This window comes from Heteronotia binoei, chromosome 20, assembly GCF_032191835.1.
Source record: "Heteronotia binoei isolate CCM8104 ecotype False Entrance Well chromosome 20, APGP_CSIRO_Hbin_v1, whole genome shotgun sequence".
In the NCBI taxonomy this organism is placed as follows: domain Eukaryota; kingdom Metazoa; phylum Chordata; class Lepidosauria; order Squamata; family Gekkonidae; genus Heteronotia; species Heteronotia binoei.
In genome coordinates, this window is record NC_083242.1 from 32,318,301 (window position 1) to 32,345,231 (window position 26,931).

Below are 26,931 nucleotides of genomic sequence, written 5' to 3' on the forward strand. Positions count from 1 at the left end.
GCGGAGCTCCCTGGGCCAGGAGGCACCCTAGGCAGCCACCTACTTGGCCTACTCCGAACTTCGAAGATGCTGGTTAGATCTGTTTCCCCCCCCCAAAGGGCGTTTCTACTGACCTGAAACGAACCCTTAGAAAAGTTCCACTGGATTTCTCCTTTCCAGTTTTCCGCCAGTTCTTTGCTGAGAGCGGCGACAGAAAAGCGTCCACTCCCAAGCGCATCATCCTTCATTCGATAATACAATTTGTATCATTCCAGATATTGTCATAATGTCTGAAGGGGATCGTTGAGAACGCACGATTGCAATTGTTCCTGCTCAAATTGTTTCGGGGGGGGGGCAGCGCCGCTATGTTCGACGGCAGCGGAGTCTTCCTCCCTGCCCCTTCCTCGCCGCCCCTTAAACGTTTGAAAGCTGTACTTAACAGTGAGCGAAATTAAAAAGAAACAGTAAAAAGAGAGAGAGAGAGAAAGGGAGAAATATTTGAAAATGAAGTGCATTCTGTATAATAAATTTAAAATGAACAAAGCGTGTTCGATGGGAAGCAATATCGGTTCCCGCCTAAGGGCATTAATAAAGCCTGAAAAGGGTTTGGATTTGGGGGGAGAAGGGGGGGCAGGCAGGGCCCAGGCCATTATTTTTTTTTTCTATTAAAAATCCTAGGCTGTTTTTCAATATTAAAAGGGTATGTGATGAATTCTCAGTGTTACGCAGACAGGTCAGAGACTAATTTCATATCTGTCTCTCTTCTTCATCATCATCTTCTCTTTTTTTTTTCCCCTGGTCAGCATTCTGTCGATAATTAATCAAAAGCAGCGTTCCTTAATGAAACACTTTTCATAAGGTGATAATGAGCAGGAGACGGGGGGGGGGCGGGGGAGAGACGCTGGTGGGTGTCTGGTAAGTGGGCGGGGGGCGGAGAAGGAGATGGTCCAGAGAGTCGAGGGAGGAACGGGGGATAGAAGCAGAGAGGAGGAAGGAAATCTGGAAATCTGTCTCCGGTGACACTGGATCCACAGGGCTCAATTTGTTTACTCAGAATGTCTTCCTCCGAGGAGGGACGTGGTTCTTTGCTCCTTGGCTTTGTCTTCATGACACACAACCCTGCAAGGTAGGCCAGGATGAGACCGAGAGGCTGGCCCAAGGTTCCTCTGTAATAGTCAGCTCCTTTGGGCCCTTACAACAATCCTGCAGGGTAGTCCAACTTCTTCGAGCAGCTGGCCCGAGTTTACTCGGTAAGGTGCGTCGTTCTGCCTCTTCCGCTACAGCAACCCTGCAAGGTAGGAAAGGCTGAGAGAGAGGGTGGCTGGCCCAAAATTGTTCTGTGAGGTTCACGGTTCTCCCACCCTCCATTTTCTTCTTGTAACAATCCTGAGAGGGAGGTGTGTTAGAGACTGGCTCAAGGACATCCGGCGAGCTTCCAAAGTGTGGAGAGGGAGATATGAACCTAGAGCTCTTCGATCCTAGGACAACACTCTGCCCTCTGCTCCACACTGTCTCTCATAGTTTGGCTGCAACAACAGGCCCTGGCTAACTTCGAGGACTTCCATGTCACTTCTTCCTACCAGAAGCAAAGTCTCGCACTCAGGTCCCAGTCATTGAATGTATGAATAATCCCATAAAGGGGATCTAGTATTCTACTTCTCTGCGTGAACCAGGCCTCATGAAAACAAACAGCTCATTCGCACACGACTCTCATAGTTTTGTCAAGTGATGGGCAGGTGTTCAAAACTTCACAAATTTTATCTCCAAAATTACGTAGAACACACCCCTTTGAGGTGGGCCAGTCATATTTCCCCCATGTTATGTGGAGGAGGGGAACTTGAGGCTAAGAATGCCTCGGCTAACCCATCTAGTAAGTTTGGGGCTCAAGAGGGATTCGAACCAGACACTACCTGTCACTGAACTTCCAGCCACTGGGTTCTCAACCGTAAGTCTCACATACAAGTATTGCCAGAGAAGAAACAGCAGTACTGTAAGGTGGTTGTCAAGGGGCAGGAGGCTCCATAAACAGGAGCAAGCTATCTCTGAATGTCGGACAGCAGGGGTGGAATTCTAGCAGCAGCTCCTTTGCATATTAGGCCACACACCCCTGATGTAGCCAATCCTCGAAGAGCTTACAAGGCTCTTTTTTGTAAGCTCTTGGAGGATTGGCTACATCAGGGGTGTGTGGCCTAATATGCAAAGGAAGAGGTAGAAGAGGAGGAAGAAGAAGAAGAGGAGGAGGAAGAGGAGGAGGAGGAAGAAGAAGAAGTTGGATTTATATCCCACTCTATACTCTGAATCTTGAGAGTCTCAGAGCGGTCACAATCTTCTTTGCCTTCCCCCCCACACACAACAGACACCCTGTGAGGTAGGTGGGGCTGAGAGAGCTCTTACGGCAGCTGCCCTTTAAAGGACAACTCCTACGAGAGTTATGACTGACCCGAGGCCATTCCAGCAGCTGCAAGTGGAGGAATGGGAAATCAAACCCAGTTCTCCCAGATAAGAGGCCATGCACTTAATCATTACACCAAACTGGCTCTTTCCGAAACAAACAGACTTGCTTTCTGAAAGCCTTCGAGCAGCATTATGTAGTGATTAGAGCGGGGTGGCCAAATTGTGGCTTGGGAACCACATGCAGCTCTTTCACACACATTGAAGTAGGGAAGGAGGGGAAAACAGGCAGGCTTGCAAGCTGTCCTCCTCCACCACAGAGGTCACCCAGAGACCAAGAGTGGGGAAAGAGAGCACAAGAGCTGAGGGAGCCACTGGAAGGAGGGACACGAATTAAAGAGGACTGTGCAGGGTTCCTCCATAGTTTCATAGCTCTTGTAGGAGCTGTATTTACTAACCTTGGTGTCAAGGCAAAGAGATGCAAATGGTGGTCAGTCATTTATATGGTGCATGTGTGTTTCCTTTCCCAGTGGTGCCAAAAAGTAATTCCCTAACCTTTCCCTATACCGGTCTTATGGGGACTGTTATTCCCAGATTTTGTTACTTAAAGAAGTCTCCTTCTAGCATGGTTGTGTTGTAGAGTGCATACATATGTGTTTTATCTTTCTGTGCAAAGAAAATATTAAGAGTTTAAATAAAGACCTGTGTTGTAATATTTGTTCACGTCTTGCGGCTCTCAAACATCTGATGTTTATTCCATGTAGCTCTTTTGCTAAGCAAGTTTGGCTACCCATGGGTTAGAGTATCCCACTAAGATTTGAGGACTTGGGTTCAAATCCCCACTCTGCCATGATGAGCATAGGCCCCTCTCTCTTCCAGCCTCACCTACCCCACAGGGCCACTGTTGGGAGGACAAAATGGAGGAAGAGAAAACTACGTAAGCCTCTTTGGGTCCCCATCGGAGAGAAAAGCAAGAGATCAGCATCAAAATCAATAAGTCTGGACTAGATGGCCTCTAAGACTCCTTCCCAACTCTGGAACTCGAGTCCACTGTCCACCAAGCACATTGTCGTCTCCCCTGAACAGTAGCCGTTCTCCAGCTGAGATACGAGCCTCACCCAACAAGGATATTATAGCATTGGAGAAAGTCCAGAGAAGGGCAACTAGAATGATTAAAGGGCTGGAACACTTTCCCTATGAAGAAAGGTTGAAACGCTTGGGGCTCTTTAGCTTGGAGAAACGTCGACTGCGGGGTGACATGATAGAGGTTTACAAGATAATGCATGGGATGGAGAAAGTAGAGAAAGAAGCACTTTTCTCCCTTTCTCACAATACAAGAACTCGTGGGCATTCGATGAAATTGCTGAGCAGACGGGTTAAAACGGATAAAAGGAAGTACTTCTTCACCCAAAGGGTGATTAACATGTGGAATTCACTGCCACAGGAGGTGGTGGCGGCCACAAGCACAGCCACCTTCAAGAGGGGTTTAGATAAAAATATGGAGCACAGGTCCATCAGTGGCTATTAGCCACAGTGTATGTGTATATATAAAATTTTTTGCCACTGTGTGACACAGAGTGTTGGACTGGATGGGCCGTTGGCCTGATCCAACATGGCTTCTCTTATGTTCTTATGTTCTTAACATCAGCTAGCTGAGATCTTTTAACTGGAGATGCCAAAGGAGGAACCAGGGTCCTTCGTCATGGGAAGTGGGCACTCTGCCTCGTAGCTACACCCCTTTTCCTGGTCTTTGGGTCCCAGATCTGGTATGCCAAAGCATGCAGAGTCTCTGAGCATAGATAGTACGTGTATCTGTCATATGGCACAGCTGTCAACAAGCCCAGTCTGCGCAGCTCTTTCATCAAGCTTAGCTCCAGAGCAGACTCTGATGGGCAGAAGAATCAGGGCAGACAAAAGGAAACATGTGGGATTTGCTGCCAGAGGATTTCGTGAGGTCCACAGGCATAGACAGCTTTACAAGAGGGTGAGATAGATTCATGGAGGAAAGGTCTATCAAGGGCTACCAGCCACGGTGACTAAAGAGAACTTCCATGTTCAGAGGCAGCCAGCCTCTGAATCTCAGAGTCAGGTGGCAACATCAAGGAAAGGCCTCGGCCTCCATGCCTGTGGTTGACCATCCAGAGAACCGGTTGGCCACTGTGTGTGACAGGTTAGTCCACTGGTCTGATCCAGCAGGGCTCTTATTTATTTATTTACTTATTTATTTATTTTAGTATATTTCTATTTTGCCCCTTCCCCGTAGAGCTCAGGGCAGAGTACAACATAGGATAAAACAATAAAATACAATAAAAACATTCTCTAAACAGACAACTCAACAGCACTCAGATTACCAGGTCATCACGTATTGCCCAGCCTTGCCGTCTCACATCATGGCAGTTTTTATTCCATTTCCTAGCACAGATGGACATACGAAGCTGCCTTATACTGAATCAGACCTTTGGTCCATCAAAGTCAGTATTGTCTACTCAGACTGGCAGCGGCTCTCCAGGGTCTCAAAGCTGAGGTTTTTCACGCCTATTTGCCTGGACCCTTTTTTGGAGATGCCAGGGATTGAACCTGGGACCTTCTGCTTCCCAAGCAGATGCTCTACCACTGAGCCACTGTCCCTCCCAGATGACAGTGCTGGCCGGGGAGGCCAAACAGATCCAGAATAGATCCAGATCCTGCAAGTTCAGCTAAAAGCCTGGCAGAACAGCTCCGTTTTACAGGCCCTACGGAAGGCTACTAAGCCAGGTAGGGCCCGGATCTCTGTAGAGAGCTGATTCCACCAGGTCGGGGCCAGAACTGAAAAGATCCTGGCCCTAGTTGAGGTGAGGCGGGCGTCTCCTGGGCCAGGAATGGCCAACAGATGTTGGGAGGCCAAACGTTACAACCTCCTGGGCATGTATGGAAGGAGGCGGTCCTGCCGGTATGTTGGTCCCAGGCCGCGTAAGGCTTTAAACTTTAGAACTAAAACCTTGAACCAGAATCCAGTACTCAGTGGGCAGCCAGTGCAGACTGCGGAGCGCTGGCTGAATGCCCACCCGTAAAGGAGGTGCAGTCAGCACCGAGCAGGCGAGCCGCCGCATTCTGCACCCGCTGCAGTTTCCGGATCAGTCTCAAAGCTAAGCCAGCATAGAGCGAGTTACAGTAGTCTAGTCTGGAAGTAGATCTGGAAGTGGATCCACTGCATGGATCACTGTAGCCAGGTCCTTGAGGGATAGATATGGTGCTAGCTGCCTGTTCTGCCGAAGATAACAAAAGGCAGACCTGGCAACCATTGTGATCTGGGCCTCCATGGAAAGGGAGGCATCCGAGGCCACTCCTAAGCTCTTCACCTGTTGGACTGGCACCAATGTGGCACCGTCCAAAGCTTATGTTCTTGGTGTTAGGGTTAGAGGGTCGGGCTGGGAATCTGGTAGACCCAGGTTTAAATCTGCACTTCTGCCGTGGAAGTTCACCAGGTGACCACTCACACCCTCTTGCCCTAACCTACCTCAGAGAGTTGTGGCGAGGATAAACTATGTATAATTTTAATGTTGTTTTATCATTTTAATGCTGTTTTAATCATTGTATTTATGTAATGCCTTATTGAATGTTGTTAGCCGCCCTGAGCCTGCCCAGGCGGGGAGGGCGGGATACAAATTAAATTTAATAATAATTAATAATAATAATAATAACAAAATAAAACTGAGGTGAAAATGATGTTGAAAGGGGTCCATTTGGGGAGAGCGGCGGGGTATAAGCAAAATGAAATTGAGCAAGGATTCGTTTGCTTGAACCTAAAAATGTCTCATCATTTGAAGCCATGGACTTGCGTTAGAGTTACAGGCCTCCAAACGCTGTCGGTCTGTGTGACGCTTTGCAAAGGAACAAACTAAGAGGACCGGGCTCTGGCCCAGAGAGATTGTAGCCTAAAATTCAATACAGAGGGGAGACCCAAGAGAAGGAGGTCACGGGGAGTGGAATACATTCAGAAGATGCTGATTCAGGGTTCACGCCAAAGGGGTTCCTAGAACAGATGATGAAGTTCTGGAGCTGATGAGCTGAAACAGCAAGCATACTTCTGGTACCACAAAGACCCAGGAAGAGATTCCATCGGGCTGGGTTTCCCTCTGTCAGATCAATCCTGAGCAGTGTTCCCTCTAAGCTGAGTTAGTGTGAGCGAGCTCACAGATTTTTAGCCTCCAGCTCTCACATTTTTGCCTTCGCTCAGGGAGGATGACTCCTGAGCACAATAATTTGTGCAGCAGCTCGCAACTGTAATGGCAGCAGCTCAAAACTCGTCTGACGGAGTGTGTTTAGAGCACACGAAAGCTGACGTTCTCAATAAAACTTGGTTGGTCTTAAAGGTTCCCCTTGACTCCTGCTTTGTTCAACTGCTTCAGACCAACACGGCTGCCCTCTCGGATCTAACTTTAATGCCCGTAAGCACACAAAGCTGAATTTGTGTTCACAAGACTCTGCGGCTTTGAGGGAACATTGGTCCTGAGAGGTAGGTTTTAAGGTGAGATCTGAAAGAGGCAACATCGGACAGGGGCAGTTCTTAAGGAGAAAGGCAGGAGCCCGTTAGTCTCCAATACGGAGTGTGTTTTCAAAAATAAAAAGCGGGGAGAATGACGCGGTCTTATACTGAGAACGCTTCAAGTGCGCTTTGGGTTCCGTTTGTTTCCTCCTCCTTTGTTTGCCGCCTGATGCTGAGTCAGACACTTGGATCCATCAAGGTCAGTATTGTCTACTCAGACCGGCAGCAGCTCTCCAGGGTCTCAGGTAGAGGTCTTTCCCTTCACCTACTACCTGGTCCTTTTGAACTGGAGATGCTGGGGATTGAACCTGGGACCTTCTGCCTGCCAAAGAGATGTTCCACCCTCTCCCTAAATGAAGCTGTCTTATCCCAAATCAGGCCAATGGTCCATCAAAGCCAGTATTGTCTACTCAGAATGGCAGCGGCTCTCCAGGGTCTCAGGTAGAGGTCTTTCCCTTCACCTACTGCCTGGTCCTTTTGAACTGGAGATGCCGGGGATTGAACCTGGGACCTTCTGCCTGCCAAGCAGATGCTCTGCAACTGAGCCCCTCTCAAACACACACACACACACACACAAAGTTGCCTTATCCTGAATCAGGCCAATGGTTCATCAAGGTCAGTCTTGTCTACTCAGACTGGCAGTGGCTCTCCAGGGTCTCAGGCTGAGGTCTTTCATCTCATCTCCTGCCTGGACTTTTAGCTGGAGATTCCGGAGATTGAACCTGGGACCTTCTGCATACCAAGCAGATGCATACCACTGAGTCATGGCCCATCCCCCTAAGGATAAGCCGGTGTGTCATAGTGATTACAGCACTGAACTAAGATCTGGGAGACCCTCATTTGAACCCTTGCTCTGCCATGGAAGCTCACTGGTGACCTTGTGTCAGTCACTCTTCTCTCTCTCTTTCAGTTTGGTGTAGTGGTTAAGTGTGCGGACTCTTATCTGGGAGAACCGGGTTTGATTCCCCCCTCCTCCACTTGCAGCTGCTGGCATGGCCTTGGGTCAGCCATAGCTCTGGCAGAGGTTGTCCTTGAAAGGGCAGCTGCTGTGAGAGTCCTCTCAGCCCCAACCACCTCGCAGGGTGTCTGTTGTGGGGGAGGAAGATAAAGGAGATTGTAGGCCGCTCTTAGACTCTTCGGAGTGGAGGGCGGGATATAAATCCAATATCATCTTCTTCTTCTGCAGCCTCAACTACCTCTCAGAGTTGTTGTTGTGAAGATAAATTGGGAGGAGCAGTGAACAACACATGCTGCCTCCTAAGCTGGGGGGGGGGGGTGAATGAGGGTTTTCTTCTTCTTTTTTTAAAGTGCTAAATAAGGAATCTCTTGTAATTGGGAATCAGAAGAAGACTGCAGATCTATACCCCGTCCTTCTCTCTGAATCAGAGACTCAGAGCGGCATACAATCACCTATATCTTCTCCCCCCACAACAGACACCCTGTAAGATGGGTGGGGCTGAGAGAGCTCTGACAGAAGCTGCCCTTTCAAGGACAACCTCTGTGAGAGCTATGGCTGACCCAAGACCATTCCAGCAACTGCAAATGGAGGAGTGGGGAATCACACCTAGTTCTCCCAGATGAGAGTCTGGACACTTAACCACTACACCAAACTGACTCTCAGGACCATTCTCAATGTTTTGTCCTGACTTAGCCCAGGGAACCTAATTTTGCTGATCAAACCCCTTCTGAGGATTTGAGGTTTTGCAGTGGGATATTGAAAGCACATTTCGGAAAGTACACAGAGTCAGCGCTTGGAAGGGAGACCACCAAGGAAGACTTTGCAGAGGAAGGCAATCGCCAACCATCTCTGCTTCTCATTGCCCTCGAAAGCCCCTCAAAAGGGTGGTTATAAGCCAGCTACAGCTTGACCATGCATTACAGATAGGCAGGCTACAGCAAACCACCTCTGAACATCTCTGGTCTTGAAAACTCTATTTGGGAGTCGTGAAACTTTGGCTGCAATGCGACTGCCCCGTCCACCACCATCATTGGAAGTTTCTTTTCCAACTTGTTGTTGAATTGATCCTGAAATACCGGCTGCTTCCCCAGACCAGGGGAATATTTAGAACAGGGTTGTCAAACATATGGCCCAAGGGCCGGATCAGACCCCCGAGCAACTCACTGTCGTCTGCTTCCTTCTCCCTCTCTCTTGCTTCCTTCTGCATCACAGCTTGCTTTGCCAGGCTTGCTCAATCACACAGGAGCTATAGAGCAAAGCCTCTATTTTCCCCATTGGCTGACCAGCACATGAAGCAACATTATGTACAAAAGCTCACAATGCCCAGCCATTTCATGTTTTCCTCTAGATCTTAGGCTCAAAGCATTGACCACGAGATTTCTGTAATGAATGTAAGTGAATCAAAAGTAGGTTTGCAACTTACAGACACACACCTAAACACCTGAACACCTGAACACCATACTCAAGATTGCTACAGCACAGACATTGTCTCCAGATTCTGATGCAGCAATTCAGAGCAAGAGGTTTCCAAAATTGTTAAACAAACAAAATATTGCAAGAGCGCTTATCTTTTAAGCAAGTTTTGTTTTAGGGGTTTTTTTAAAATCTTTAATTGTGTTAGTGCGTGTCCTTTACAAAGTTTATATCTCTGCTACCTGGCATTACATTTTATGACACGACATGGCCTGGCCCAACAAGGTCTCATTTGTGTGTTTGACACCCCTGATAGAGCATCGTGTGGAGGGTAGGGAGAGCAGGTTACTGAAAGGGGCAGTCTGTACTTTTAAGAGCTGGGTAAAGAGGGTGCTATTACTTGCCAGGGAAGGAAAGTCAAGCAGCAGGCCAAGGAATTCCCACTCCTACACAGCAAGCAGAGCAGCCCGGGGCCTTCTCGTCTCCTTGTCACCAAGGGAAGCGGAAAACTCAACTCCAGTGGCTTCCAAAAGCGCAAGCTCATCAGCCTTCCAAATTGAGAAAAGCTGGTCTTTGGAACATAAGAACAGCACTCCTGAGTCAGACCCTGGTACTCTTCAGTGGATCGATTCCTTGACAAGATTGCTTGGACCGGGTTGGCTTCCCCAAGCCTGATTTTGGCATCCCGAGCCTAACTTCATCAGATGTGTAAGACTGGGAGTCTATTGAATAGACTCGCCGTCTACACATCTGATGAAGTTAGCTCTGATTCACAAAATCAGCTTTGGGAATCCATCCGGCCCAATCAGCTTTGGGAATCCATCCAGCCAAAATCAGCTTTGGGAATACTCTTGAAACCTCACACCCACACGCCAAATCTTGTTGGTCTCTAAAGTGCTACGGGGATTCGAATCCAGATCCTCTACTGCAGACTAACAATGCCGTCCTCTAGAATACACCCTGTCAGCTTTTAAGGTGCCTCTGGACGCCAGGTTCTTTTGCTGTTTCCCTGCTACAGTTGATCAAGAAAGCTCACTGGCTGCAAGGATGCTCTGTTGGTTTGGAATTTGAGAGATAGACTGCCCCTGAGTCTGGAAGTTCTGTTACGGTTCTGCCTTAATCTGAGAACGCAGACCGGTTCCACGGCCCTCCTACATAAATTAATTCATTGGAGTAGGGGGTGGGGCGGGCTTAAGGTTCCGAAAATTCCTCCCCCATGCTTTATTTAGTCTGATTTTTTTTTAAAAAAGAGAAAAAGAAAAAAAGCCAATTCCTCGAAAATGCAGGGGGAGGAGAATATATATATTAAAAATACAATTAAGAGGTTGAAGAGTAAATGAAACTAATGAAGAAAATTAACAGCAATTAGTGTCGTCTGGGCTTTTCAAGGTTTATGCGTGAGCAGGAGAGGGTATCTACTGACAATTAAAAAATGATACTTTCCGCATAAACAAAGGAAATTAGGCTTCAGAATGATATGAAACAGTCTAAAATTAACTGGGAGGGGGGAGTGAGGGGGGGGATTGTTAATAAGTGGGGGAGGATTAAAGGAGGGGGGAAACCGGGCATTAATTCATGGCTCTGAATAGAGAACCCCTGTAGAACCGAAGGAAGGTCTTTAATTAATACTTGGCAACAAACGTACCTTATTCAGAAGGCTTGCTTGATGTAATTATGCCACAAACAGACAAGAACCGTTTGTTCAAACAACCTGCAGGTGAGATCGGAGCCACCAACTCTCCACGCCCCCCCCCCCCGAAAAAATTTTAGAAATAATCGAGATTGCAGCTTCTGAAGATGCCTCTTCAGCAGTCAATACCCTCCCACGAAATGGGGTTTTATTTATTTTTGCCTTCCCAGTTCCTTCATATTAATATTTTCTAATCCCAGCGTGAGTGACAGGTGTACTGGTTTCTTTCTCTCTCTTTCTTTCCCTCCCCTTTCCCCCTTTCCACCCTGAAATTCTCCAGAAAGGAGCGCTGTAAACTTTCAGATAAAGCCCAACGGCAGGAGGTTGTTGAAAAAGATCAGATTACTGATAGTTTATTGAAAGTCCCCCCCCAAATAGGATTTTTGAAATCGGGCGCTTCCTGCGCCTTTAATAGAATTCCAGATAATCTTTTATCACAACAAGACACCCAGAGAATTATTTAAACAGATCGGCCCCTGCGCCAGCCCAGCGGCACATTTCAATTATTCTAATGCTTTAATAAATGTGGGGTTTTTTTTGTTGTGTGCCCGTGTTTTAAATTCAAGCGCCCTAATCCAGATTTTACGATTTTGTGTCTCTGATTATTATTATTATTATTTCCCAGATGTCCCCACTTTCTGAGGTTTCTACATTCTTCTCCCCACTCTTTTTGAAAGCAGACCGTCTCACCCAGCAGTAATTATTTATTATTGCTATTATGGTTACTGTTATTATTACAGCTGTATTCACACGGTGAGGTTTTGCCATTTCCCCAGTCTTACCCCACAATAATTCCCGTCGTTATTATCGCTATTATATGCTTATTGCAGGTGTACCCACATCCTGAGGTTTTTACATTTCCCCCTGCTCTTCTTAGAAGCTGATTTCGTATCCAGTAAGTAATTATTTATTATTGCGATTTTTATATATATATTTTAAATTTATTTTTATTTATTTACCTTAGATTTATATGCCGCCCACTCCGCAAGTGGACTGCGCAAGCGGTCTATTGGTTGGTGATGTTGTGGGGGTATGCTATTTTTTACTATTATCGCTGCTATATTACTACGTTGTTGTTGATGAGGATTATTATTATTGTTGTTGTTGTTGTTTTTCCTGCAACGTTTAAAGTGACCTGAAAGATTTGACTCTGGCGAAAAGGTTTTTTGGGTGGGGGAGAAGGGAAGAGCCGTCTCCAAATGCTGGAGAAAGCGGTTTTAAGACACACGCGCGCGAGGCAAGGAAGGAGGAGAGAAATTAAGAGCGGAGGACTGGATTGAATTGATGGGATTTGGAGGCGTTGGGCCCGCAATCTTTTGTTTCAATATTTATTTCCGGGGAGGTTAATGCCTCCTCTCTTTCAAGCCAACAGCAGGTGAGCGAGTGGAGGGCCGGCCCTCTTCCAGATCTCTCCCCACCTCCGCCACCCCGGACTCTAAATAAAGAGAGGGGGGGGGAGATTTGGGATTAGTAACCGGTAGAAGAGAAACAACGTTTGGAAAACGGCCTGCTTGCGCTCTGGACCAAGCGTCGGGCTAGCCAGGCACTGGAAGGGGGGAGTTAGCTAAGACAGCTGCTTCTCCCCCACACACACACACACCACCCTTTCTCTCCCCCTCTCTGAGAAAGAAGGAAGAAAGGGGAGGGAGGAGAGAGATGGAAGAGTTAACAGGTTCGGAAAGTCCGCCCTAGTCAGGGGGTCGCGGCCCCATTGAGAGACTGAGGAGGGGCCATGGCTTACAAATCGCTCTCTCTTCGCTCCCCCCCTCCTGTTCTTTCGCCCCTTCCCTCCCCCCCAACACCCCGGTACCACTTTTTCACAGCCGCTAGTTCGGGGCGTGCTTTTTTTTTTTTTTCCAAACCTCACCTTTGGAAAGGAAATCGGGCATCCCAGGGCAAGGGCTTCGGGGCGAGGGTCGCTTGGGAAGCGCAAGATCCGGCCTCGTTGCAAAAAAAAACAACAACTCGGTGGGAAGGGTCAGAGAAACCGGGGCGGGGAGTTTTTGGGGGTGGGGGGCACCGCACACTTCCCTCCTGGATCGCGCGTTTCTCCTCAAACTGGAAAAGAGTCCTCTTTGATTGGAGGAGGGGGGGGGGGTTGTCCCTCCTACCCTTGAACAGCCAGGGTCTTGTGGGGGGGGGGGGGGAGAGAGAAGCTGCCTTTCTAGAGGAAGCCTCCAGAAAGATCTCGAACCAGAGAAAAGGGGGAGCAGGTCCCGCCTTCAGAGTTGGCAGTCGGAGAGGGGGGCAACTAAATCGCCCCCCCCCCTCCAATGCTGAAATTCCAAGGCTGAAGTCTGCTCGGGGAGGGAAGGTCGAAAAATTGGGAGGGGGCGCTTAAACGGGGTGGGGGTGGGGGAGAGAATCGCAGAAGTAGCACTTCAGAAACTATGGGGGCCTGCATGAATTCCAATGCCTTAAAAACGGGGCCTATCTATCTATCATCTATCACTCCCCACCTTTTATGTATTTTTATTTAAAAAAAAAACTCGCCTGGTTTTAAGAGCTCTGTAGAACTGGGAAGCTGGCACGCAATTTGGGGTCCTTCGGGGTCGGAGGCCCTGCCCAAAGGGGTCGTGGTTCCTTCGGAGGATTGGGGGGGGGGAGGAGAGGGGGGGAGCGGCCTGAGCAGCAAAAACACTTTTCTCCAACTACTCCGCCAAACCCACCCCACGGCTGTGGTATTTTTACTCCCGAGTAAGCCCAGGCAGCGGTTGCTGCTCCACCCTCGACCGCTTGGTGCAAAATGGGGGAGGGGGACAAAGGTCCAAACACCCACAACACACACCGGCTCTTGACCTTACGCCTTCTTCTATGCTAACCTGCGTACAGACGAAACAATTCCACAAAATTGATTCGGAACAAAACAAAGCAAAAAATCCAAACCCCCGTCCTTTCAAACCAATCCAGTACTTTCATGGCATGCTTTTCTCTTCCCCCCCCCTCTCCCCACTTCCCCTCTCCCCCCACCCCGCACACAGGGCCCTCCTGCTTTTTGTTATATAACATGAGAATCTCCGACACGCGTTCGCTTCGCTTGCATCTGAATGTCCCAGAAAGATACCGAAGACCTTCGGGGCGCGCGGAGCACAGTTCTTAAACGTTTGAGGAGGTTGTTAACATTTCACACATAACCCTTCAATGGGGGGGGGGGAGCATGATTCTAGAGTAGGGTTTGTTCTCTCCCCCCCCCACTCTTTTTGTAATCATCTGTTAACTAGACAAAATAGCTTCTCTACCGACGGATTATCTGATAATCGTATTTTATTAACTTGCGAGAAGCAACGCTGCAAATATTTGATTATCTCTTTTTTTTCCCAGGGTTATCAAAGAGGACTCCGAATTTTAGGAGCACTGTTTGACCCCCACCCCCACCCCATCCCTCTCATTTTTAAAAATCTGCTGGCTATAGAAGCGTCCCCCCCCCCCCCCCCCAGTAAAGCGAAGAAAATAAGAAGTTACTGGGAGGGGGACTTTTTAAAATTTACTTTGAATATTTATTATTTTGAAAGGCGGTAAACATTTCCCTCTGTTTGACCGGCGTAATTGTGCAAATCTTATTAGCAATATGCATATATTTACTGTCGGGCTAGCGAGTGTTAAATGGGTTTTAAATTATATAATTACCAGCAGCTCTGTAGTCCTAAATGGAGATTTGGGGAGGGGGGGCGTGAGGAAGACTTCGCACAGCACCACTGTGGCGTTTTGTTATTAGAGAGTCTCTCTTACCCCCCCCCCCCCAAAAAAAGACCCTTGGCAGCAGGGGTGCAAACAAGCACCATGAATTGGAGGCCCCAAATACTCGAATCTTACCCATCCAATAAGATCTTTCCAATATAAATTCCCAACATTGGGAGGGGGATCCCAGCATTTTCGAGTCAAGTTTTTTTTTTTTTTTTTTAAGCCTGAGTTGAGCTATGTTACCCCCTAATTCGCACCAAACCAAAGAATCGCCCAATTGGGCGATTCTCTAATTTTCTTCTGCTCCCTCTTTTGCGCTGGCGTTTCTGCGCTCGCGGCGCCCTCGGGAATTTCAAAAAAGTTGGGGAGAAGAGAGAGAGAAACCAGCCCCAGGGGCCTGGGAGACTTCCATCTAGGTGCCTTTCTGCCTTATAATCTTTGTTTAATGTTGCATTTCTCCTAAGCCAAGAAGGCCCCGGTATCCGCGGTTTAGGATATTTAGTTGTATATAATTTACACCCTGATCGTGAATCGATCCGACACCTCGGGATGGAGTCTCTCTCATTTTTCACGCTCTTTGCGAGGTGGTGAAATAATATCCTCTCATTAGGAGGCTGCGAAGCTTGGCTAATTTATCCAAACTGTCAGAGCCGTGTACTTCCTCGGGGTTAAAAATAAATCAGCGAAGAACGCGGCCCCCACCCCTCGTTCTCCTCCCCCCTCCCCAGTCCGCCGCAACACAGGCGCGCACATATATATATATACACACACAAGCACACACACACACACACCCCAACGGAACCGATTTATCAACAAAATTAAAGTCGCCTCCGTCTAGCCGGATTTTTACAAGCCAACGAGCAAAAAGGTTAAAAATCAGGAATGAAATCATGAATAAGAGCTCTCCACCTCCCGGGCCGGGTTTGTTCACAAGCGAGTGGTGGCCCAAAACCGCCGGACATTTGTTGGGAAACGGTTTTCCCTCGACTTTGGAACCGCCTTACCAAACTATGGAGCGTTGGAGCGCGCGGAGGGGTGGGGTGGGGGGAGACAAGAGGCCAGAAAAGTCTTTCCAAACGCCTAGTCCTTTTCTCGGGCCGCCGATCTAGTCCCACTACCTGCAAATCTGGAAGTCTTCCACACTCACCGCCCCCCAAAAAAGCCCTAAAACGCCAGAAACCAACATACCCAGGACAAAGGTAGGGGGCCCACCCATCCCAAACCGCCCCCCCCCATATAGAGATATAACCTTGCCCCAGAAAGCGTGTCCTTTTCAACCTCTAGGCCAGGTCAACTCCCCCCCCTCGCAAAATCGAGCCCCGAAAAAGAAAACCCAATCCTCGCCTCTAACCCCACCCCTTCAAAAAAAATCATCACAACCCCCCCCCCTCCCCAAAAGCCTCTTTATTTGCTTCGGGTAGTTTATTCTTGGGGGAGGGGGGAGTGAGAGAAAGAAAGAAAAAAAATAATAATAATATAAGAGCTCCAAGCCTTCGCCAAACGAGGCTCTTGAAAATTACGCCGGATAATTAATTGAGCAAATTTGTTTCTATTAAATAAAAATAACACGTATTGGAGAACTCAATTAGCATTAATTAAGCTTGATATCCTAATTTGGAAGATGTGTAATAGAAAACAAGCGTTTGGGAAGGGGGGGGCTTCTTTCCTCGCCCGCCCCTCCCTCCCTCCCTCCCTCCTCTCCGAGCTGCCCCCCCCCCTCCGTCTTCTAGTTTTCCTCTCCCCCCCCCCCTCTTCAAACCAGCTTTCTCTTCTTGGCTGTTGCAGAGAGAGAGAGAGAAAGGAGCGCGAGGCGTTTCTCTGCCTTTGGGCTGGGTGTTTTTTTTTTTTAAGCCTCCCCCCCCCCCCTTTCCCCTCTCCTCGGAGAATTGGAAATGAGAAATGGAGATGGGGAATCAGAAGGTGCTAAATTAGCTAGCTGATCTGCGCTTATTGCCGCATACGCATTCCCCCCATTACGGCGGCTCTCGGTGGCTCTCTGTTAATATTCCGGGCATGGCGCGCCCGTCTCGATAGCAGATTTATCAAATGGGAAAATGAATGTATGATGATCAGTTAAATTGAAAATCAGCTCCGGCATGACAGGCCGACCTGACACCTCCGTAATTAGAAAGAAAAATGATCGCGTCCGATGCATAATAGAGCAAAAACAATTTACACTCTCCCATAATGATCCGCCGTTCAAATTGAAAATTTCTCCTGGTAGAAATTGAATTCATAAAGTATGATTCATGGGCGAAGGCGGCTCCTGCAGGCTGCCTGGGATCAGATCGATTGATAGTTTGTCTAGAATCACACAGCCTGCTGCTTTGGGGGGTTTGGCGGGGGGGGGGAGAGAGGGGGGAGGAAGGGAGGGAGGGGAGAGGGGGAAAAAACCCTCTAAACTGCTTAAGTAAATCAGTAATTTCACCTTAAGGACACGAGTGTGCGGGCAGCGATTCACCACCATTCAAACTGCAAATCCATTATACATGAGCCGCCCCTCGCCCCTCTCTCTCTCTCTCTCTCTCTCTGTTTCTCTTTCTCCCCCCCCCCCCCCCAAGTCTTCTTTCCTCCGCTTCAGCCACCCAAATGAACAGCTGCAAATTGAAGAAAGGAAAGGGTGGGGGGGGGGGGGGGAAGAGATGCGATTTATCGCTGCCAGACAAATCGTTCACCTCTCGATAAAATAACCAACATTTTTACGCACGATTTTCTGTACGGGTTTCGTCAGGGCAAATGACATTTTAAATACACCGCGCGGGGAGGGCGGGAGGCAGGTTTGGAGGGAAGGGAGGGGGGTGTGGAAACAAAGGGGCCGCCCCGTGCCAATTCCAGCTTGGAGGGCCTTCCTTGGAGGGGGGGGGGGGCTCCAGTTTGGCTTCCCTGCAAAGATCTGGGGATCCCCCCCCCACCCTCTCGAAATCAGGCTCGAAGTTCTGATCTCGCCGCCGCCGCCCAACTCAGAAATATATATAAAAGCAGCCTGACCGACTTTCTGACCACTTTTAATTCGAGGGAAGAGTGAATTGGGCGAGGGCGAGCGCGGCTGCAGTCCCGGACTTTCCCCCTGCGCGCAACTTCGTGCGCCAAGGAGTTCGGGGCTTCTGTGCAGAGCGACTTCCCCGCGGATCGAGCCCTTACGAGTCCCCCCCCCCAAAAAAAAACCCGTTTAGGCCACCCCAAAAAAGAGCTTTCCTTCCTCTCCTCCCCAACCAACCCCACTCACTTCGCCCCTCCCTTCCTTTTGATCTAATTATTTCCACACGCCCACCTCCATAAGCCCCGTCTCCTAGAGAGCAAATATCAGAGTCACTGAGCGAAAATTATGTAAATATTATTAAAGGAACCAGGGCTCGGAAATTCATTTGCAGCGCCGGCTCCGACGGGTGGAGTTGGAAGGGGGGGGGGCGGAGAGAGAGAGAAAGACCCCTCCGCTGTCCTCTTGATTATTTTCAATTTATTTGCAAATATAGGCCCGGTGACCAGGAGGGATCAGAGATATTTAAGGAGGCTGTAAACATAATTCCGCCGCCGCCGCACCGCCTCGCCAGAATTAATGGTTTTAATAATTGGCAAGGCGATTTCTGGGGAATTTGGTTGGGGCCCTGACGCGCACTGCAAATTCCATATAAATATATATAGACACACCCGTATATAGATTTGGAGGGGGGGGCGTGTTTGAGAGGACAGGGTAGCTTCTTTCTCCGTGATTTCCTTTCTTTCTCTTTTTTTTCCCCCCTCCCCAGCCAAGTTTGCTAATATATCTTTGGGGCAGCTGTCTCGCAGCCCCCAAAGGTTCCCCAAGGACCCCCAACCCTATTAGAACAAATGCGTTCGCCTTTTGTATTAAAAAGAGAGCGAGGGGGGGGGGGAGGAGGAGAAAGAAGAGAGCATTTGCCGCGGCTGTCCTATTATAGTCGACATATGATCAATAGTCTGATAAGACGGCAACATCCATATAAGCGACAGAACAATGAAAGATATCATTGAACATCTATCTTAATATAGCCGGCTACAAGAGGACTGACAAAGAGGGAAAGGGGGGGGGGGAGGGAGAGGCAGGAGGGAGGGAGGGGCGGAGGTTGGGGGGGGCGAGTGTGTGTGGGGGGGGCGGCAACCTCATGAAAATTCCGCCCCACGTATTCCCATCTCCGGCTCCAATATGCGCGCCCACTCCCCCGGCTGCCGAGGCTATTATTTTCCAATTTCAATTTGACACCCCAGCCTTTCATGCTAATTCTATTATTGTAGGAAGTTTATGTGATTTCATATCACTCGAAAATCGGTAATGTATAATAACCCTTTGGGCGAGGAAACCGAATCCCTGCAAGCAGCCACCGGGAAAATAATTACTTTCATATCAAAACTCACCAGGAGCCGGCCGGTCCCTCATAGCCCCGAGCTGCTAACCTCCGTGTTGGGGAGGGGGGGGGCGGCGGCCGCGGGAGAGGCAAAAAGGGGAGGGGAGGCTATTAAATGAATACATTTGTGTTAAGCAATAAACACGCAGAGAAACGCCCAAAGATTGGGAGGAGGACAATTTTTTAAAAAGAATAATAAAGGCCCACCCACTTAATTAGTTTAAAAATAAAACCCCTTAGGATTAAAAACGCGTAAAAAGGGGGTGAAAAACCAGGCTGGCTTTTTTTTTTTTAAAGAGATTTTTATTTAGGTTTTTTAAAAAATTACATATATAAATATCTTTAAACATTTTTGCATTTTACAAGGTCTGAGGAGTTAATGTTGTGTCTGTTTTCTATTCTTTTCTCTCTCTATCTCTTTTTTTTTGAACCATTGGCGTCCCAGTCACCGAATCCATATCCTGCTCGCTGGAGCCGGTCTCTCTGAACCCGAGTGTGTCTTTTTGTTTAAGGAAAAAAACAAAAAAAAAGCTATTTTTTTAAAAAATCACCTGATTTTAAACGGGTCGAGTTAGGGGGGGAGTGTTGTAGAAAGGAAAGGAAAGGTAGCCCCCTGTGCAAGCACCAGTCGTTTCCGACTCTGGGGTGACGTTGCTTTCACAACGTTTTCACGGCAGACTTTTTACCGGGTGGTTTGCCATTGCCTTCCCCAGTCATCTACACTTCCCCCTCCCCCCCACCCAGCAAGCTGGGTCCTCATTTGATCGACCTCGGAAGGATGGGAGGCTGAGTCAACCTCGAGCCGGCTACCTGAAAACCCAGCTTCCGACGGGGATCGAACTCAGGTCGTGAGCAGAGTTTAGGATTGCAGTAGTGCAGCCTTAACCCTCTGCGCCACGGATTGCGGGGGAGGGGGCGTAAAAGAAGGGGGGAATCGCTTTGCCTCCAAAAATATATGTAATAAAACAGAACTCTGGCCGGGGGCAACTTTGGGAGAGTCCGAAGTTTCGGGTTCACAAGTTAATTCGCCCCCCCCCACCCCCTCCCCGGAGTCTAAGTGTATAGTCGCCCCCCCCCCCCCTCCGCGTCTGTAGGCCTACTCCATATCCACTTCTTCACAGTCTAAATTGCTGGTCTCCGGCGGACAGCCGGGCTCGGCGCGACAATCCGAATTGTCTCTGGCTGGGCAAGCGTCTTTCGCCGGGGGGAGGAGGAGAAGGGGGGACTTTGGTTGCGCCGCGGGGGGGCCGCCGATGCTGTCCGCCTGCGAGGAAGAGCCGCCACACGAAGGGGGCGAGGGGGCGGGCGGCGGCGGGGGTCCCTTCCTGGCGCCCAGGAGCTCGGGGCCGGGCGCGGCGGAGATGGCGGCGGTGGTGCTGCTCTTGGGGGGCGCCGGGTCCGGGCTGGGGTTGGCGGCGGGCAGCGGGGAGCCCCGCTGGGGGGGCTCCTGGCCCGGGGGGCTCTTGAGAGCCGTCTGCGGCACGATGAAGCCCAGCGGCTGGGTGATGGGGTAGAGGAGGAAGTGGCCTTTGCCCAAGAGAGTGCGCGCCGTCGGGGCGCACGGGGCCAAGGCCGGCGGGAAATCCAGCGGCGCTTTCCGGCGCGGGGGAGAGTCCGACAGGAGGCTCTCCACGCTGAAGGGGTTGAGCTTGGGGAAGCCGGGGCCCCGCGCCGTCGAGGAAGGGGGCGCCGCACACTCCGAGCCCGACGCAGAGGCCTCCTTGGCGGAGCAGCTGGCGCTGCAGCCCCCGCTGCCACCCCGGTTGGCCGGATAGAAGGCCGGGGCGGTGAGGTCGCAGCTGCCGGGCAGCGGGGGCTTGCAGCCGTCGGGCGGGTCCGGGGACAGGCCCCCCCCTCCGCCGTCGCTGTCGGAGCTCTGCGTGCTGCTGTTGACGGAGAGGCCGCTGGGCGAGTGGAGGTTGCGCGCCTGGCTCTTGAGCAGCTTCTTCTCGTGCTTGCGCTTCTTCTTGGCCATCTTCTCCAGCTCCTTGCGGGCGATCTCCTCGGGGTCCATGGGCTCCCCGCTGCACGTGGTGGGGTGCGAGTTGTGCGCCGGCCGGCCGGGCCCCTTCTTGGTGTTCTCTTTCTTGCGCCATTTGGCCCGTCGGTTTTGGAACCAGACCTACACACCGAAGAACGAGAAGCAATTAACAGCCGGCCCCCCTGGTCCCCCCCAGGGGCCCGCGATGCGCGCGGGGAAGGGGGGCAGAATCAAGGGAGGGGAGCCGATCCCACCCCCTATTCCGGCACGCTCCCCCCCCCCCTTTGTAAAGAACAAGACAGACAACAGGAGGCCTTCTCCAACCGTTCCCAAGCGCGTTTCGAAAAAAGGGTCTCTCCAAAAGCCAGAACGGAAGCGCCCTGAGAACAAGAAGCCGAAGGCCGTTCCGGGATTGGGAAGGCTTCGGAGCGGGAAGAAAGCAAGGCAGGGAGAGTGAGAGACCCGGATCGGCCAGGTGCCTTCCCGCTTTCCAAATATGCCTCCCCTGTTACGTGAATAAAGGAGACCTCTCCGAATTGGGCTTCCCCGGCCGTTGGCGCCCTGACTTTCGGATTGGACACAACCGTAAAGAAAGCCGCTCCGAGGTTTTGCTTTCGGCCTTACAAACTCGCCGTGGAGATTATGCCAACGGGGGCAAGCTGCTAAACCCCCCCCCGCCCCCTTTTAAAGTAAAGAATTTTAAAACACACATCGCAGAAGATCGCAAAGGATCGCCGAGCCAAAGTGTGCGCTCCCTCGGCCTCTTCCAAAGACACACACCGAGTCTAACCAGATCTGGTCAAAAGTCAGTCCTACCGCGCTCCACCGGGGCTGGCTCTCGAGGAAAAAAAAAAAACGTTCTGAGAATCGCAACCAGAATTCTTAGAATCGCCTCCTTTTTTCTCCCCAGCCGCCGCCTGCCTTCGGGAAGCGACTCGCGATGGATTCAAACGCGGCAGGGCGCCTCGGATCAGGCCAACAGGACACAATGCTCTGGGGAGCCAAGACACGTGTTCCCTCCCTCGCGGCCCCCCCGCCTCCCCAAAAGCAGCAGCCTTGGGCGAATTTGCACCGGGGGCTTGAGAAAGAAAGCAAACGCCAAGCGCCTGTTCTAAGAAACCGGTGGAAACTGAGAAGCGAAATGAACTAAAGAGGCAACTCGGCTATTATAGCGGAGGCTCCCGCGACCGGACAGCACAAAAGTCCACACGCGAGCCAAGCCACGTTCCGTATTGTACACCCAACCGAGGGACGAAAGGGGGAGGGGGGAAGAGAACCTTACACACAAACACACACAGCGGAGTACATCTTGAATATATATATATATTTTTTTTCAAGGAGCTGGTAGCGAGAACCTTATTTTGCAAAGACCGGGAAAGATCGGAACACACAAACACGAAAAGAAGCCCTAAAGTTTCTGAATTTAAAAAAAAATCTACTCCTTCCCCCCCTCCAAATTCCCCTCCTTTCCCTTCCCTCCACCCCCCCCCCCCCATAATAACCTTTCTTTAAATTATAAAGAAAGTTTCTCAAAAGACCGAGGGTGGATCAGTTTTTCTTGGCGCCTGGAGGCAGGGCGCTTCTTAACATTTAAAAAGTGGCATTGGAAAAGAGGGGGAGGAGGCCCGGGGGGGGGGGAAGTCTTGGGTTCAAGATGCGTCCCCCCCTCCTGATCAAAGGTTCCCTAACGTCATTATTCGCCAGTCCCGCCGGCCTCTAGATCTTTCGTTCCTGCCCCTTTCCGTGTCGGCTCCGCCAGCGCTTGTCACCCAGAATTACTCATTATCGTATTAGAAGGGGGGGGGGGCGAACCGAGGGTCTTGATTTCCTTCACTAACCTCGGAACCAATTGGATAAAGGGATTTGAAAACAGAAGGGGTCAGGATTGGACGGGGAGGGGGAGAGTCGAGAGGAGAGAAAGGGGGGTCTTTCACGCGCTTGGTAAACGCGCCTTGGAAACAATGCCGGCGTCGATGGATCACGGAGAGGGACCCGCGAGTGTTACAAGCCCTTGAGAAAGAACTGTTTTAGGTGGAACGTCAGCTTTCGTGTGCCCTTAAGCGCGCTTCATCAGACGAGGAATCTGATGGATTCCTCGTCTGATGAGGTGCGCTTAGGAGCACACGAAAGCGGACGTTCTAAATAAAAATTGGTTGGTCTTAAAGGTACGACTTGACTCCAGCTTTGTTCAACTGCTTCAGGCCCACACGGCTGCCGGCTTGGAACTGTTTTAGATGCCTATGTTTATATGGAGGGGAAAACCGGTTTTTATCCCACTAGGTCTTCGCGGAGCTCACGGCAGAGAGACCGATGTTTTTCCAAGGGGTTCTCCGTCTCCAGTTTTTTTCCAGGTCGGTTCCCTTCCCCCCTTATCCCCCTCCGCAAGTTCAGAATAAAGGAGAACCTTCCTAGGAGTTTATTAATACATTTTCTAGAGCGCGGAAAGGGACGGGAAAGAGGAGGCGGGATCTCCACGACCACCTCCCCGAGGGGAAAGCGAGACGAACACATCCAATCCTCGTGAAATTTCCATCTGGTTTCGGTGGAGCCCGCAAAGGTCACCGAGCATTACGAGCGCTGTTGCACGGCCTCCCCCAAGCTAGACGGGAGCGCCATTTGCGCTTTATAAATGCACCCCCCCACACACACACGCGCGCGCGCGCACACACCCCTTTCCAGGCTTTCCGCAACGTTGGAAGGCACGTGTTATAGAGGCCGGTTTCGGGAAATATTTAACAGAAAGCGGCTGGCAGAGAAACCTCTGTGTTTTAAATTCCGCCTCCAGGGCCCACTATTGGGGGTTTTTTTTAGAAGTTCGGAAGGGGGGAGAGAGAGGGAGAGAAAGGAGGAGAAGGAAGGAACCCCACACTCCGGCAGTTAATACTACGAGATAATTTTTTTTCCTCCCCACACCGAGAGGCCAAGCGTCAGGTTTAAATGCTCCCTAAGATTCACAACGCTTCATTCCTGCCTCGGATTTCCAGGACAGGAGAGACCTCTCGTTCTCCCTCCCTCCTCCTCCTCTCCCCCCCTCCCTTCCCAAAGACACCAAAGCAAATTGGGGTCAAATCCAGATTCCACGCGCAAAAAGCAAGCCTTTGGGCACGATCCGGGCCAAGTGAAGTGGGCGCGCTCTCCTCCAAGAAAGGGAGACTTTGGAAAGGTTTAACCGCGGCCAGGATCGTCCCGTTGAGCTCCAAGACGGCGGGGAGGAAGGGGGGAGGAAGAGAGAAAGTTTGCGGTCGGTGTACCTGCACTCTGGATTCCACCAGGTCGAGGCGCAGCGCCAGCGCCTCGCGCATGAAGACGTCCGGGTAGTGGCTCTCGTTAAAGGCCTTCTCCAGCTCTTCCAGCTGCCAGCCGGTGAAATTGGTCCGCGTTCGGCGTCTTTTGCACCCGGGGCTTTCCTTGTCCGGGTCCCCGGAGTCTGAAAAAGGCAGAGAAGGGGGTCAGGGAAAACTCGAACACGATCCGAGCGACCACCCTCCGGAATAAAACCGGCAAACAGACAGCGCGCTTTCTCGCCGGGAGAAAGCGTGGAAACATATTTCTTGGCAGAAGACCCCCTTTACAGGCCCTGGCTGGCCTTACTTCGAAGTAAAGCCGCGTCGATTTCCAGAGAACTTCTTTCTCCTCTCAAAATTCCGCACTAGACCTTTAATCGTGGTCCAACCCTATCCCCAAACTGAAATTCTACACTTCAGTCATGGAAACATAGAAACCAACTCTATGATTCTATTATTCTAGTGTCAAAAATCAGTTTGGGGAGAGGGCTGGACCAGGATTAAAAGTCTAGCGCGGAATTGGCCTAATTTTCTTTAAGAAAGGACGTCTCCTTTCTGAGAACGTTTAGACCGAAAACCTCTTACTCGGAGACATTGGGAAGGGGATGAAATGAAGGCGCAAGAAATTGCTGAGAGCTGTGCACTTGGTTTAAAAGAAACAAATAACGTTTCGGGGGTTTTCTTCCTAGCTGTGTGAGGAGGGGGTGTCTCAGCACCCCCCTTGGCTGTTTTAGCCGGGCAGGGCGACAGGAGCGACTGGTCGCTTTCTGGGCATCTAAGACTTTGGGCAGGCCCAAGTTTGGGTGGTTGTTGTTTGGGGGAGGGGGGGGGGTTAACGTTTATAAGAGACACCTTTTCCCGAAGCTAAATTTTTGTCTATCCTATTCAGGAACGAATATAGTACGATTGTAATCATTGTTCCAAATCTACCGATCGGAGGAGCTCAGCAAAGAAAAGAAACTTGTTTCGGATCTCCGTGGAGGCCTCGCCTTGGGTTCTGCTCCGGGTCGGAAATCTTGGAACCAAAGGGGGCAAATAATAATAATAATAATAATAATAATAATAATAATAATAATAATAATAATAATAATAATAATAATAAAACTTTGTCCTTAGGCTGGGGAGGCCAGGGAGGTACCTTCCGTCTTGTCGGCTCCTGCACTTGCTAAGGCCCTGCTCGGAATCTTTCTGATCTCTCCTCACACCCTTCCCCTTTGCCGAAGCCAGCAGGTTACCCAAACACCTTCCACGCCAAAGTCAGGAATTTCACCAAGGGGAGGGAAATACCCTGTTTCCCTTGCTGCAGAACGCGGGGCTGGGATTTTAAGTTATATATTTTTTTTGTGAAGACAGAGAGAAAAGCGCCACCGATGCCTCCAATCGTTGGCACCGACCCCCTGGGCTTTATAATAAAATATCAAAAGCACATTTCCTCGCCCTAGAACGTTGCGCGGTTCCCAGCTAAGAGCCTTCGCGTGTGTGGTAGGAATTTAAAAATCTCTCGGTTCAGAAACTGTTTCCCGAAGTGCCCTTTTTAGCCTCTCCAGCCCCCAAGAAAACATTGCTCGAACTCGGATTCGGATAGAGGCTTTTGTCTTCGGCCTGACCGCCCCCCCCCCCCCCACCGCCTCCGCATCGCTCTCAAAAACAAGAATAGTCACAACAGGGAATCTCAGGTCTCTCCTTCCCAAGACAAGCTCTCCAAGAGGGGCTCAAGGACCCCCCCCCCACAAAAAAGCTGGGGAGGGCGGCTGGCAGGTGCCTCCTCCCTCCCCAACTTGGCGGCGGTGGGGGAAAACATCCCGGTTTGTGGGAAGGTCCGGGCCTCTCCAAGCCACCCCAAAGCGCCGGGCTAGGCGCGCAGAGAGGGCCACCTTTTGGGAAGCGGAAGAGCGCCAGGCAGGCAGGCAGGCCCGGGCTGCGGATCGGTGCCCCCGAGGCGCCGCGAGAGGAGGGCAGGAGGCGCTTACCGGCGAGCTTGAAGGGCTGGCTGTCTCCGCAGGCCGAGGGGAGGAGCGGGGTCGGGTTGACTACCGAGGCGGCGCAGGAGCCGTTGAGTAATCCGTCGATGGAGAAGGGCACCGAGGCGGCGGCAGCGGCGGCGGCGGCCTGGAGCTGGTGGCCGGCCAGCTCGTAGACGTGGTGGTGGCCGATGGGGTAGGGGAAGCCCACCATGCCGCCGAACTGGGCATGGGGGTGCTCCAGGATGCGGCTGTCCATCATGGAAGCGGGGGTGGGTGGGCGGGGGGGGAGGGGGGAGAGCGAGAGGACGGCGGAGGGGCGGGCGGGCGGGGGGGAGGCTCAGCAGCCGCGCACCGGCCGGGCCGGGAGAAGCCGCGGAGCTGCCGGGCGGCCGGCGCGTAAAGAAGGGCGCATGCCGCCGGGCGCCGGGCCGCCCTTTAACGCGCTCACCATCGGGGGCCTCCCAATAATTAGGCTTGGGCCCGGGGAATTTGGGACCAATAAGAAGCCTTAATCGCGCCTGACGTCAGAGACGGGCCCGGGCGGGGGGGGGGGGGGGACACAAGCCAGCTTTTCTTCTCTCTCTCTCTCTCTTTTTTTCCATATCGATTGCTAAGTATACCTGACATCCACCCTCCATAAACAGGATCGGAGTTGTCACAACACACGGCGGTGGAGGGGCGAGAGGAGGAGGAGGAGGGAGGGA

The 26,931-nt window shown here is 50.9% G+C and overlaps 2 protein-coding genes across 2 annotated transcripts in view; both read right to left on the reverse strand.

Annotated features, from left to right (window-relative positions):
- Nucleotides 1-19,030, reverse strand: part of LOC132588276 (MICAL-like protein 2) — a 143,331-nt gene extending 124,301 nt beyond the window's left edge. Inside the window, exon 1 of the mRNA XM_060260638.1 lies at nt 19,009-19,030. Coding sequence (XP_060116621.1) covers nt 19,009-19,030 — 22 coding nt within the window. The remainder of the gene's footprint in view (nt 1-19,008) is intronic.
- Nucleotides 19,031-20,094: 1,064 nt separating this feature from the next.
- Nucleotides 20,095-26,505, reverse strand: UNCX (UNC homeobox). Its single transcript, XM_060260639.1, has 3 exons — nt 26,234-26,505; nt 24,231-24,406; nt 20,095-21,120 (listed from the first exon to the last, which is right to left on the reverse strand). The coding sequence occupies exons 1-3, from the start codon at nt 26,484-26,486 to the stop codon at nt 20,095-20,097; spliced, it is 1,455 nt and encodes a 484-aa protein (XP_060116622.1). The 5' UTR covers nt 26,487-26,505.
- Between the last annotated feature and the right edge of the window lie 426 nt (nt 26,506-26,931).